General features: G+C 46.3%; 1 protein-coding gene across 1 annotated transcript in view; it reads left to right on the top strand.

Annotated features, from left to right (window-relative positions):
- The window catches only part of LOC135896501 (uncharacterized), a 33,926-nt gene extending 20,010 nt beyond the window's left edge, over positions 1 to 13,916 (top strand). The window contains exons 3-8 of the mRNA XM_065424924.2: positions 3,673 to 3,933; positions 6,791 to 6,893; positions 7,915 to 8,037; positions 10,403 to 10,569; positions 11,999 to 12,068; positions 13,476 to 13,916. Of these exons, the coding sequence (XP_065280996.1) occupies positions 3,673 to 3,933; positions 6,791 to 6,893; positions 7,915 to 8,037; positions 10,403 to 10,569; positions 11,999 to 12,068; positions 13,476 to 13,627 (876 nt within the window). The 3' untranslated portion in view covers positions 13,628 to 13,916. The remainder of the gene's footprint in view (positions 1 to 3,672; positions 3,934 to 6,790; positions 6,894 to 7,914; positions 8,038 to 10,402; positions 10,570 to 11,998; positions 12,069 to 13,475) is intronic.
- The last annotated feature ends 1,159 nt before the right edge of the window (positions 13,917 to 15,075 follow it).

Consider the following 15,075-nt stretch of genomic DNA (forward strand, 5'->3'; position numbering starts at 1 on the left):
TCACCGGCTAAATCTCCCTCCCTCTTTCCCTCCCTCCCTCTTTCTCTATCTCTGTACATCGCGTACAGCGCCAGGAGACAAAAAAAAATTTGCAAACATTACGCCTATTGTCTCCTTCTCATTTGCGCTTTCTTCGTTCAGTTGGTGTGCCTGGGCACAAAGATTTGCCTTTGAATGACTGCGCCGACTTTACCTATTGAGTGGCCCAGTAGTTTCCGTCCTTTCCTCAGTCACCTATATCTCTGTATCTAGCTTGCGGAGCTTAACTGCCCTGAACGAGTTTCATGAAACCTGGCCTAATGTTCTATTACCGTCCGCTACACCTCTGGAACAGCAGAGTCTGCCCCACACGCAAACTAGAAGTTACAGTCCCGAGACTACGCTGCCGCCGTTCTGGTACTAAATTTGAATAGACAAGTCTATTTTGGTGGTTTATCTACTTGACGTCTTTATTGCAGTGAACCGAAAACTCTTGACCACTTTTTACTGACTTGAAGCCGATTTTTCTCATTAAGAAGAAGGTTTCTCAAGGTACCTATAAGCATTGCTTGGACTCGCCTTGAATGTGCCCGTTTAGTTTTCCATTGGAGCGTTCACGTTTGCGATGCTAAATGAAAGAACTCATCCTTGACTCCCATCGCCTGCTGTCTTAAAAAACGTAAATGTTTTTTATATATAGTTCTTATTTTTCGACTCGCTCTACTAAGACATCTAATAATAGTCAGCCCATTCAATAACACCTGTTTCCTGAGTGTACCGGGTTTCTTAATTTCTAAGCCTCCTTAGTGCATTTTGTGCAAATCACGATTTTCGGCCGATCCCTCAAGATGGGTATGTACCGCTTGTGCAAAGGTACGCCATCAACATTTCACGCACTCACTTCACAGCGGTGACATTCAAAAGGTCTTCTTCTTTTTTTTTTTTCAAGAAGGTTGAATTCTGAAAAAATATACTCTCTATATACCTATCTCAGCGTCACTGTAGTGACGACGAATCATTATCAATATACTATAAACATCGGATGTGTACAATGTTTAAAAAAGAATTGCTGCGCACGACTGAGACAGTATTACAAAGAAAGGATTCCATCAGTTGAATTAGAGCTTACAAAGTTCTAATAAACATTCTTAGGAGGAGGATTGTGGCCTATGACAGGCGGATCTTCACTCTAAAAAAAGTTTACACCATTTGAGTCGCATCTTGTCACACAACCATAAACGCCATCTCTCTTGTCCGCTTTTCCTTTCTTTAACGCTGCGAGCCCGGTACTTCCCAGTAACGAACGGCATGCACGTTATCAGCATGACATGGTATTGCCGACAGGAAAGTAGCGGACGCAGCGTTTTCAAGAAAGGAAACGCAAGAAAGGCAGATGACGATTATTGAGTGGCAGATATACACCCGAAAGGGTGTAAACTTCTTTTATAGTGTACACACTCTTAAAACGGTTGCACCCTTTGGGGTGTATATTTGTCCCACAACAATAATCGTCATCTGCCTTGCTTGCGTTTCCTTTCCTGAAAACTCGGCGCTCGCTACTTTCCTGTCGAGAATGCTGTGTCACACTGATAAGGCGCATGGCGTTCGTGACTGGAAAGTACCGGGCTCGTAGCGTTAAAGAAAGGACACGCGGGCAGCACGGATGACGATTATCGTTGTGGGACAAGATACGCCCCAAAGGGTGTAAATTTTTCTAAGGATGTACTCTTAAGGCGAAGTTACACCCTTTGGAGTGTATCTCTGCCACACAACAATAATCGTCATCTGACTTGCTTGCGTTTCCTTTCTTGAAAACGCCGCGCCCGCTACTTTCTTGTCGGCAATGTCATGCTGATAATGCGCATGCCGTTCGTTACTGGGAAGTACCGGGCTCGCCGCGTTAAAGAAAGGAAATGCGCACTAGACAGGTGATGATTATAGTTGTGTGGCAAAAGGGTGTAATTTTGCTTAAGAGTGTATCCTTGCAAAACTTGCCCGCAATTACGCCGCCGCAAAGCCACCTATCAAGCTCGCCACGGTCTGAATCATGTCCCAGTCTGTCTGGCAACGACACACGATATCACAAGGTGCTTGACATAGTGCGCAGTGCGTTGCGCAATATCCAAACCGCGTCGAACCCACACGGTTCACAATTCACACGGGACGACCCCGTGCCCCGTAGACATTTAGGAGCAGCCGAAGCTCTCCTAAATATCCAATGTTCTCGCGGGAACCAAATGTTACTTGCACTGGAGTGCCGGACCATCTTCTTCTTTAGCCCATCTATTAAATCTTTACGCTCTGCGTCAAATTCAGGGCACCCTAAGAAGTAATGATCAATGTCACCAAGAGCGTAACAATGCACACACGACGATGATGTGCCAAGTCCTGAACCACCACGCTGGAGTTGGCGCTGACCCCGTGCGGATGCGATTGAGGAGAGCGGTTTCAGTTCTGTCGAGTACCTTAATCGTACAAGGCTGCTGCGGTGGAGACCACAACGAACATGGATGGCTTAAGGTGACCTGCTTCGTGTCTCTTTTTTACCTCCTGAACAGCCTTCTTCGTTGGCCTGAATCACAACGCCTTGAGCACAAGACTGTCAGCGGCTTCGTTGCCTGCTACACCGATATGTGAAGTTATCACATATCGGAAACCATAGTAAACCCAACGTTCTGTAATATTGTGACAGCATGTAATGCACGCTGGATGCACTTGTCAAGGGAAACACGCGCTGTAATAGTTTAAAGCACATCCTTGCTGTCAGAAAAGAAAACAGCAGGCTGAGTATTATATGAATTCAGCTTACGCAAGGCTGCTTCAATGAGGACACTTTGACATGCGGCAAAAGACACGACGCGCTCCCGTTTGACAGTCCATGATATATACTGAGAACAGGGATTGCGCAAGCCGCTGTACCAGCTCCATTCTATTTGTCCACAGTGCCGTCCAGTCGTTTTCTCCGCCTCCTTGCATCACAGTGTCTGCTCTTGCAGCCACGCCGCCGCATTGAGAGTTATGCAGTGAGAGCTCTTCTTCAGAGACTTAGGTGGCGGACTGATTCTCGCGTCTTTCTGGCACTAAACCCACTTCGTTTTCTTGTCCTGCAGTTAATTTACTAGAAAAGTATAACGCCACTAAGTAGTAGCTCCTGACGTTCTAATTTTTAAGTAAACTGCACATTCGCGTCAAGCGCCTTACACCGGAGGCGGAAGTAAGACCTCTGGTGATCGAGCACCTCGGCAAAATAAATATCCGACATCACTAACACTTGAAAGAATTGCGTCAACTGAAAAACTGCCTGTACATGAGACATTTCTCTTGCCCTTCCACCTCAAAAAATAAGGCCGAGATAGAAAAAAAAGGGTGGTTAAAGGGAGGGAGGTTAATCAGACAGATATCCGGTTGGCTACCCTGCATGCATGGGGAAATGGAACGAAAGAAAAAAAGCAAAAACCGAAAGGAGGCAGAGTTCACGCGCACAGTCAGATCAGAGTCCTTCAGGTATCTGGTGTGTCACAGGGTGTGTCACAGGGTGTGTCACAGCCACAGGGTGTCTACTGTACAAGTGTCTTCTCAAAATGTTGGTTTTAGGAAAGTTCTTGGAGAGCGCTTAGCTCTAAGCGACCCAAATGTTTCGTCGACGGTATAGCGGGCCTGCCTATACCGCACTCTTCCTTCCCTGTCTTCCAGGGCGGCAACAGCGGCTTCGCGAGCTGCAAGTCGCGTCGGGGCGCCGTGCCGGACATGGAGCCGATCGAGGTGCTGTCCAGCCTGAGCAGCCCCGTGCAGTGCCTGGCGGCGTGCCTGCTCAAGTCGCCGCGCTGCAAGGCGTTCGCCTTCGGCAACCGCAGCTGCGACCTCCTGCAGCGCTCCCCGTGCGACTCGCGGAAGCCCATGCGCGACGCGCCGGGATTCGCTCACTACGACGTGCTCACGAGGGACCAACTCCTGGTGCGGCTCGCCGCAGAAACTTCGTTCGCTTACGCGAGGTCTTCGGTACAGCAGGATTATTTGCCGGGCTAGTTGGCGAACAAACATGCCGGAAGCGTAGCGCACGAAATTCGGCATATCGACGGAAAAAAGAAAGAAAGAGGAAAGATTCAGCAAATGTACGACAATCCGCGCAACTTGTATGCCATGAGAGAGGGCGAAGCTGTACGAGAGAGTTCTCACGCCTCACGGAGGCCTGTTTTACCTTTGCCGGAAACCTCATACCCAAGACCTCGCAAACGCTTTTCTACTATAATCTCCGCGGTTCAGTTCCTTCTCTATACTTGGTTTCTTTTTTTAAATACCTTTGCTATATCCAAACCTGTCACTTCTATTAGCACCGACGGCCCGCAAGAGGCATGCGCTGCTGGCTGTTCATGGACGATTGATACCGATTAGGCTGTCGCACGAAGACTGCTGCGGAACCCGCTATAACAGCATCGCTGTAGAAGGTGGCCACAGTGCGGAGCGCTGTTCTTTAACGTCAACAAAAAATGCGAAACGGATAATGAGGTACTCTTTCAAGAAAGAAATGACATCCATCGAGTTCCTCGGGCTGAAAGTGTCTTCGATATTGTTAACTGCTAAAAACGTTTTAGTACGAAGAACTCGATGAATGTCAGTTTCCTTTTTTTAGATAAAAATAAACAGAGGAGTTGTTATCGCCGCTTTCTGGCGACCGTTATACCCGTTTTCGCTTGATTGATAATATAGAACAACAAATAAGGTGACTATAAATGCATGCACACTTTTGAAAGCCATGCGGTCTTTTCAAGCGAAGCTTGCATTGGCTCACTAGTTTCGGTGGCGTTGTCGTTGTCACGCAAAAAAAAAAGCAGTTGCGCCCAGAGCAGAGCAGCTGCGGGAAAGGGCGGTTTGATGAGTGGACAGCTGCGCCGGCGCCTGAGCGTGAGTCATTAGCAAGGATTCCAGCTGCATAGGCGCGCGCTCATGCCAAGCGCGCAACCAATCAGACCTGTTTGGCTTCTGCCGGGGACGAAAAGGGCAGGAAGGGTATCGCGCGCGCTGCGCCGGCTTCGTTTCCGTTCAATTCAGTCTCGGAAAACGAATCGGACGGCCACGCGCTGTGCGTTCCCCCGAGAAACAGGCAGCCTTCGACGAGCGGCGGCGAGAGCTCGCCCGTGAAACGGCTCGCCGTCATCGCGCCGATCCAGCCGTTAGAGCCGCCCGAGCCCAAGCAATCCGACAGCAACGAAAAGAAGGTCCCGAGCTGATGCAGCGGGAGGCCGAAGCAATCCGAGCTACGCCGCAGCAGTTTTCTTTTATGAGCAGCTTCGGCCAACGTTTGCACCACTTCATTTAATTCCACAGTGCCTTGTAATTCAGTGGTACGTCACGTGTTGTTTTAACGGTGTAGATTGAGTGCGCTGTTTTAGTAGAGCATAGGATGTCCTCCTTTTTCTTGCAAAAGCACTACGCAATATATTTCGCCTTTTCTGTTGAGGCTGAAGAGTAGCGCCGAATTTTATTGTTTTCCAAGTTTTCGCACTCCTTCCATCATGGTTTCAGTCATTTCAGCAGCCGCTGAGGAAAGAGGTTTCCAGGGAGAAGTAACGTTCTTCAAAGGTGGTACAGCGATGGTAATTGTGAGAAGCGTGTGTAACTACAGAATGCATAATGCTCTAAAAGCTTGTGGTCATATATATAATCTACTTGTGTACCATCGAGTGCATATGCAGTCATAGCTTTAGGCATTAATCTATACATCGTGAGCTTCGTTTGTCTAACGTTTCTTTACATCTATTGGAAAAAAATTATGCCGTGTTCGCCAAAGCCAGGGTCAGGGCGTGAGCTTTTATATGTATGCAGCGTACAGTCGCGTTCATGGAAGTAAGTATGAGTCCTTGAGGTGGTTTAAGTTCACTGGCGCTCTCCTGTCTTCATAGTAGAGGCAGTCTAAGGCTACTGTTTGTACACCGCGAGATTAGGCCAGCGTTAGATGTGATAAAGGCAACACGGGACCTCACGTTCAGTCCGACCACTGTCGCTGTACAGGCCACACTTTCCTTTAAAATAAACGTGCAACTCCCACTGCCCTGGGAATGCGAATCGTATGGCATTCTCAGTCAAAATAAGATTTGATATATATATATATATATATATATATATATATATATATATATATATATATATATATATATATATATATATATATATATATATATATATATATATATATATATATATATATATATATATATATATATATATATATATATATATATATATATATATATGGAAAGAAGAATGATAGGTGTAACGTTAAGGGATAAGAAAAGAGCAGATTGGGTGTGGCAACAAACGCGAGTTAATGACATCTTAGTTGAAATCAAGAAAAAGAAATGGGCATGGGCAGGACATGTAATGAGGAGGGAAGATAACCGATGGTCATTAAGGGTTACGGACTGGATTCCAAGGGAAGGGAAGCGTAGCAGGGGGCGGCAGAAAGTTAGGCGGGCGGATGAGATTAAGAAGTTTGCAGGGACGGCATAGCCACAATTAGTACATGACCGGGGTTGTTGGAGAAATATGGGAGAGGCCTTTGCCCTGCAGTGGGCGTAACCAGGCTGATGATATATATATATATATATATATATATATATATATATATATATATATATATATATATATATATATATATATATATATATATATATATATATATATATCAAATCTTATTTTGACTGTTGAAACATCGGTGATTGAAAATAGAAGCAGCGCCTAGGAAAGTCTAGATTGCGAAGCTGTTAACGATACAAATCGTCCTTGGGAAATGTCATGGCGCGTCATTTTTCAGCTCACCAAGGGGGATTCGCAAGACTGCCCACCCGTCGCTACTGGCAGTGACACGAGCACAGCCCGGCCACTTGTTACTCCCGCTGAGGACAGGAGACGAAAAAGTGAGCTTCGACGGATGCTGTGTTTAACCTCTTTCTGCCTATAGGTCCATGCTTCTAGCAGTATAATACTCCTTCAATTTTCTTATGAGACGACAAACTCCCATGGTTAACATTCAAGCGCGCTGAGCAGACAGAATAGGAAATACAACATTTCACAGCAGAGCACGAATATGAAATGAAAAAAAAAAATAATGTCAGTGGCAAATCGCCTCGCTCTGTATCTTACCTGCCAGAATAGTTGACGAACACTTAATTCAGTGCCTAATGTGTAAAGGTTATAGCGCATAAATAGACCATGGTTTTCACTTACAATAGTGTAAGCCACTTTCAGTACTAGAATTAATGAATTATTTTTATTGGTCACTTGCATGCATCGATAGAAAAGCGTGGTGGCGAGTTCACAAAGCTTTTCATTCGTCGGCGCTGTTTATCATTGACCGGCTACATTGGCTAATAATTTACAGAGCATCATGACTGGCTGCCATCTGCTTTTACGAACAGTTCTAGCTTAAGACATTTTTTGTGAATACAGGCCCAATGGTATAGCTATTATGCTAACACGAGCTGGCAAATAGCGGTTCAAGATCAGTTCTCTGTTAATATAGTGGAATATTTATGTGTCATGCGGGATTTGATAGCCATGCTTCTGTCTTAGCCAATTCACCGTCCATTGCGTCATGTTTCAACAGGGCCTTAATTAAAGAACGTTTGTCCCAAATGTCCAGGAAATACGCAATCGCAAACGTAAAACAAGAAAACTTCGTCTCAACTAAAGAAATCCAGATTTTGCTTTCCTTACAGATTGCAGATACACGTTGCCTTTAGGTAAGCTCTTCTGCGAACTAACAATTCTGAACGCGCTTACTAACTTAGCACTGTAAGCAGAGATACCTGTTACATCGCCAAGTATCACTGTTGTACAACACCCTTTTACCCAGTCGACACAGCACCTCACACTGCACCATTGTGACGTTCACCAATGTTTCTGTAAACCAAGACCTTGGCACGGGTGGTGACGCAGTCAGAAGCTCTACGTTGCATGATGTGACGTCAGAGCTTGGAGGCTGGGCCACGCCCCTTGCGGTGGAAGATGCAGTCGGGATCCAGGCTTTGAATGACGTGACGTCAAAGCCCCAAGACAGAGGTATTACACTCACACTTCCATTGTTCCATCGTAGATAGACCTTGTAGCGGTCTGCTTCCCAAACTTTCTTTTACCGTTCGCTGACAACGTGATAGATAGCCTCCACGATTACCCCGCCTGACCTGGACCACGTCCTTTTTGTTTAATCGATGAGTGGCATGTTGTTGCCCGCAGGAGGTAGGTAAAAGCCCTTACGTGAACGATTGTGTGTGTGAAGAACCCAAGTAGTTCTTCAGTGTATTCTTGTAAGGTCAGAATCGCGCGTTGGTAACCACTTCGAGCCCCTGCAGAGTCCTTCCTGATGCTAGAGTTTCCTAACCCGGAAGGTTCACCATACAGTAATGTATGCAAAGCGCTTTGATTAAGACCCATCCGAGAAATTAGCGTAGCCTATTGATGCGCACATTCGCTGTGAGTGTAAGCTAGCGCCGAGTTGCGAGGTCAATTTGACAAGACGAGCGCACAACCTACGTCACGATCTTTCCTTGGCGCCATATGCAACTGCCAATGTATGCCAGGAACGTGATCGCGCAAGTGGATAATAACAACTTTGCTGCACACATATATTCTGTCGTCGTGTTATGATGTCAGAACTTTTTCTTTTTCTTTTTTTCTTTTTTTTTCACTTACACAAAAAAATTGCAACTCCGGGTCGTTAGACTAGCTGTCGCTCGAAAGTTTGGGAAGCACTGCTCCGATGGAATAACGTAAGCCTCCGGCGTAACACATGAGGCTCCAATGCGATTACTTGTTTGTTCGAGGAAAAAGAGAGCGTGTAAATACATAATACTATCACAAAGTGCAGCGCAATAATCCCTAAGGCCTTCTTTCTGGCGGTTAACTAAAAACTCCTCATTGGGTTTTAGTTATGAACGCCGTGGTACTCGCTGTAGCGTTTACACCGCTCTCAATGGAAAGTAAGCACTCGCCGAATATAAAAGACCATAACTGACGGTAACCATATCGAAGTTCATATACGGTGCCCTTCTTAAGAACGTTTCCAAATTTCAAGATGTGCTTCCGTGGAACTCTCGACTTTCTTAAAGCTTACACCGGAGGCTTACTACCTATACATGTATAACATCAATAGTATGCCATCAGTTTCCATATTTGTATGCCTGGCCTATTCCTTTTTTATTTCTCTATTATGCTTAATGCATGGGTACGTTTGTATGTTATGAGTACCTTAATTTACACCTACATGGCACTGAAAAAACCATGCACAGAACGCAATTTTTTATTATCTTTTTAAGGACATGAAAAAACATTCAGCACGAAACCATATGCATGCTCTCCCTCCCTCTCTGTAATCTGTTGTGTGCCTTAGATTTCCCATACATGTTCACCTTATAGTTCACCCAACACTTACTTCAAATACATGCCCGTTCAGTATTGTCTCGTTGTAGTGCCGACCAAGCACTCTTTCTGTATGCCAATTTACTAGTTAGAAACGAATGCTCATAGCTTATTTATAGATTACTTGTATTTCTGCACAAATACTGAGAAACAATGTTCAACGTCTCCAAAACGACCGGAATGGCTTGCCCAAATAAAAGCCACGACCCTGAACATTAAATATATATATTGAAGACTTTGCATGAAACATGCGTTGCAATTGACCTAGTAATTTTATCTTCTTAAAGTGATGGAGAAGCAGTAAGAGAAATTTCCCTCATCCAATACAACCCGAAAAGAGCTCCCTATACGAAGGAATCAACACGCCGTTATTGGTGGAGCCGTATCAGCAGACAAAAAAAAAAAAAAGATTTGAGAAAGACAGCGGCACGGAGCACAGGTGCGAAAAAAGAAAGAGGTTTAAGCCTCTATGTTATCAAGAAGTAATTCGCTGGAAATCTGTATTTTTATTTAACCATTCACGTTGTTTACGCAAGCGGGCTATATGAGAGAACATTCCTGCAATATGCTTTGTTCTACTGGCGCCTGCAATCGATTAACTTTCATATCAACAAGCTTCTAGTTTTGTTCTTTTCTCTCTCTCTCTCTCTTTCTCGCTCTCTTTGTTTTTCTTTTTTTTTTGCTGAGAATGTTTGATGTTCAAAAAAGAGCCCAAGGTCTTTTCGTAGATTGTAGAAAAAAAACTAAATTGAAACGGTTACGGTGTATGACGGGTGAAAATCGCAAGGCAAAAGGGGGGGGGGGGGGCAAGGTAAATTTTGAGAGGGTTGAGAGACTATTTGTATAAGATCGCGTCCATATCCTTTGTGCGTGCCGGTAGCTTGTTGCAGCCACTTGGCGCATCCTATATGCTCGAGCAATTCAAACAAAGAATGATAAGCGCTTGCTTGCCAGCGTAGGAACAGAGACGACCTGTAACGAGCTGTGCGACCTCGCGGCGCGCTTCCAGCAGCGTTCGTGTTCCGTGCCGGCCCCACGACGTTCATGGCGGCGCTGCGTGCCTGCTCGGCCGAAGGCCTGGCCATGGCCATGCCCGTCAGCGCCCAGGACCACGACGCCCTGGTGGCGCTGATGCGCCGGAACAGGGCGCCCAGGCTGTGGATCGGCGTGCAGAGGGTGCGCGACCGTTCGTCTTTCTTCGCGACTGTAGCCGCGTCTGAAGCGGGAGACACGTGGTGGTACGACGCGACGTACGTGAACTCTGGCTGCTTCGACTTTTGGAACCTGCGACGGAACCTGTCGGAAACATAGCCTGGTGGAAGCCTTTGTTGATACGTGCATGTCGTAACTTGTAAGTGACGGGGATCCACGCGCGGTACGGCACCTTGCGTCTTCTGTTTGCGCCATGCAGGAAGGAAAAAGACCAGAAGGCAGCGACACGTGACAACTTCTAAGCCTATAGTTATGAAGAGTACATAACGAGAAGGCATACCCGGGAAACAGGTCCTCGCTACGTGACAGTCAAGCGGTAATTTCTAGCCGGCGGGCACGCGGACATTTCGGTGGGAGAGTATAAGGAGTATTCACGTGACGTCACCGTACCTTCGTTTCGCAGTCCCATTAACAGCTTCCACTGCCGTTGCAGGTGTAAGCGCATCGAGATGAAGCGGAGCTTTTCGCCATGCTGTATGTACTACAACATGGCGGCCTCGAGGGTGCGCATCTCTGCGCTGGGTTCGAAGGCTAGCCGACCTCAGATATAGCTAGTACCCTCGCTTGTGGTGCGCTGTGTTCTCACGAGGCTAGTTCGCGTTGAAGCGAGAGGCATCACGCTAGCGTCGTGACTGCGTGTTTGCCTGTGCGCGCGTGACTGTCTAAATATTTTATATCGCAATCAATGCTTCGCCTGTCGGGAGAAGTTGTAACTTTTCCTTCCTCCGTCGTTCAAATATCGACACAGCTAACATTGCAAGTGGAGGTCCGCCCTATTATGGAATGACTTCCTCTGCAGACATTCGGCCAGGCCGTTCACCGGCAATACAATTAGCGTCCCATTCCCGAACGACCCACCCTCTGCGTACTTCACGCAACTGTTACGCGTGTTATTCTTTTTTTTTCCTTACTTCTTTAACAAAAACAAGAACACGTGCGTTTTTTCGTGTTTAGTAGGCAGTTGATAGCGCGGCCCGCCACTTGTCGGCCCACCGTTTGTCCTTTAGTCACAGCGACACCACCAGGTGCACGCATCGCCTGCTTAGGTGCTGCTTAAAGGTTGCTCGCGAGAACACCATACAGTTACCAGCCCTGCAGTGTTGCCGAGACTGGTTCAGTAGTATATACTACTAATTTATGCAAAGTGAAATTTGGTTGCAGTTGCCCTTTAAGGCTGTTTACAATGCGGGCCGCTCTCGCGAGCATAATTTGCAAGTTCTTTTTATTTCTTTTACGTTCCGTTCACGTGGCGACATGCCCATTTCAGCACGCTTCTGGATGACGAAAACGTTTAACCAACGCCCTTTTCTCAACAAACCCGTACGCGCCACCTTTCTTTGGACTATACCTCTTCTCCTCCGTGTTCTTCTCGTATCCCGACCCTATACCACAGAGCGCGAAAGGCAACACCACATTCATGAACGGCGAACAAGTCCCGGAGTCCAGCCGACGATGGGGAAAAGGTACGCAGTTTATAAGTTACGGCGCATGCTCAAATGCAGACTACATATTCACGTAGGCTACACTAACGCCGCTGCATGATGATCAAATAGAAAACGGGCAGCAGCAATTTGACAGGAACACTGGTGGCACTGCGCATGGCTAAAGTTTGCTGCCTTTGTTTGGTGGCTATAGCAACGATCGCATTGTGCTTCTCGTTTGTGATAGCATAAGAACCATATTGCGGAGTGCTGTATCGTATACAGGTAATATAGTGACTTCACCATTACAGTCGTGCTTCATTACATACTTTATTACCTGTGGATAATACCTTTACTAACTACTTAGCTACAAACGATGAGCCCTCGTTCAGAACACTGTGGGCGCTACTTTATCACGCAGGCGCATCTGTTCGCTGAGTCATCCTGAAAGCATTAAAAACACAAAGTGCTGCGCGTATATGCAACTCTAAATTACATTTTTTTACTCATATTATAATCTAAAACACGGACAGGTACGAGGGCGAAGAGAGGGAAATTTGGGACGAAGCATATTAAAAAAGGAAAAATAGAAATGCGCGAAATATTTATGTCAAGGTGGTTTTCGTTGTAAAAGATATCGCTCCGACTATTACCAAGGCCTGTTAGCATAATATTGGTATGATATTGATTCATATGGGTAATTGGACCACGTGTTGTGTACAATCTTAACGCGTTTTCCCGGCTCAGCGCCAGCTCATCTCCGTATAGTGACAAAGAGTTCGTATAATTTGCAGCTGTAGTCGCCAAGTCCTGCTCCGTGCTTTCCAATAGAGATCTCTTCTCATGCAAAAAAAAGCAAACAGACTAAAGGTTATTTGCATAAAACTACTACAAAACTCACGGTCAGCTCTCTTTTGCACAGTGCCGCTGAAGTACGTGCTCTTGCTGACAAATCGCTTCTTCGGGTACACGTTGACGAACTCGAGCTAGCAAGGCGCAAATACGAAGGGCATCTGCATGTGTAAAGTCAATGTGTTTGCTGCGCTGCTGCATTGTGTGGCTTCATCTAGCATGCGCTCGTCGAATATCGGCTGTCGCTTCTGAGGTTTCCTTGAATGCCTTTGAGTGATTTGCTGCCTTTTCGTTTTCCTACTTCGCATAAAAAACATATGACAGACAGAACGCTTCAGATAAAGTGACATATGTACAAACCAGCGCGAACGCGGGGGAAATTTGCGTGAATAGATGTCTCGGATAGATATGACTGACAAAAGGCTTCAGAGAAGCAGCTTCACACATAAGTGCTAACACCAAGCATGATTTGCCAGATGTATGTATGTATATATAAAAAGCAATCAGTAATTTTTAGTGTGTACAAGGTCGGAGAAAAGTTGCTCTGCGCACTTCCAGTAACGCTAGCACGGACACTTTTCACTGTGATGAACGCAGGCCAGCCAAACAACAGCGGAGGGACGCAGATTTGCGTGGAGATGATCCAGTCGCTGGCGCACCTGTGGAACGATTACGACTGCGAGAACAGGGCCGCCTACGCGTGCCAGCAGTCGACCAGTGTGCCGCAGTCCTCCGATGGCCCGACATGAGCGGCCTCGTTTCCCACTTTATGCCGCACTCCTTCAACGACCTCATCCCCCATAAAGCGCATATTTGGCAACTCTCTCACCAAGGCTACATGACTCTCTTTCCCGCGACGTAGGCGGTGGCAGAAGCCAGCCGCATTACAGCCTGATGTGCTGGGAGGAATGTCAACGCAGTGTGTTGCAGACTTGATCTGCCGTAATTAGTGGCCTTGAAGTGCGAACGGAAGACGAGGAAAATCAGGACAGGCGCTGTCGCCCTTTGTTGCTCCCGTGTTCCTTTCGCGCGTCAGTGCTGCCCATTATGGAACACCAGCTAGCCCGCAAGCAAGCCCTATGCAATAAGCCATCGGAAATACAAGCACGTACATACATATGACAGACAAGAGGCTTCAGACAAAGTGACACGCACGAACCAGTGCGAACACTAAGCAAATTTCACGTGAACGCACACACACACAAAAAAAAGACATCAAAATACTTCAAACTCATTTGCAGTGATACATACCAGCAGGTACTCACAGAGGACACTGCCATCTTCTAAAGAATAACTCATTTGCTGCGCATATAAAGTCGTCCTCGCCCGCCACAGCAGAGCCTGTTGGAGCTTCCTAAATACACACAAAGACGCCACAACTATCTGAGAAATTTTCGCGCAGAACCCCGAAGGAAATGCAAAGCACCGAAGCTGCGCGGTATCTCTGCGATTTGTAAGGCTTCAAACGAGAGTGTTTAGTGGTACTCCATGGTAAAGATCTATGGCACTGAAGCACTCGGACACATGTGACAACTGAACGAAAACAAGACACGGGTGAAACGAAGCGCGAAGTAACAACTGTCGAACCGTGACATAACCACAAAACATTTGTTAGATGGAGTTTCGGTTCGTACGCGTCTTGCTCACATTCACTTGTGTTAGTATCCACCCAGGGCGCTTTACCATGGATATATCACATTAAGCATTTTAACGCTCTAATTGGTCCATAAGTTGTACTTGTTTTGTCTCAAGGCTGAAAGCTTCACCCTGAAGGGTTAAGATTGAATCGTTGACGGAAACATATGAAGCTTTCCCTTTTGGCGACTTTTCGCGGCAAATAAACTAGTTTATGGTTATACTGCGCTTAGTTCTACACAGAAGATATTAAGTGAAGGACGGGACGTGGACGGACGTAGCGCAAACTACCATCCGCCGCGCTAAATCTCCTTGTATATAAGCGCGTTCTTTAACAGTATTAAACAGTTGGTAGTTTGCGCTACGTCCGTCCACGTCCCGTCCTTCGCTTAATATCATCTGCGTAAAACTGAGCGCAATATAACCACGAACGTTCACCAACTAGCCCCCTTCGTTGCTTTACCAAATAAACTAGTGATAACTGCGACGGACCATACCGAAACTGCATAAAATAAACTTTGAACGCTATCGCTGTCGAACCCTCGTCACAGATAATTGGGTG

Source organism: Dermacentor albipictus, chromosome 1, assembly GCF_038994185.2.
Source record: "Dermacentor albipictus isolate Rhodes 1998 colony chromosome 1, USDA_Dalb.pri_finalv2, whole genome shotgun sequence".
Classification (NCBI taxonomy): Eukaryota; Metazoa; Arthropoda; class Arachnida; order Ixodida; family Ixodidae; genus Dermacentor; species Dermacentor albipictus.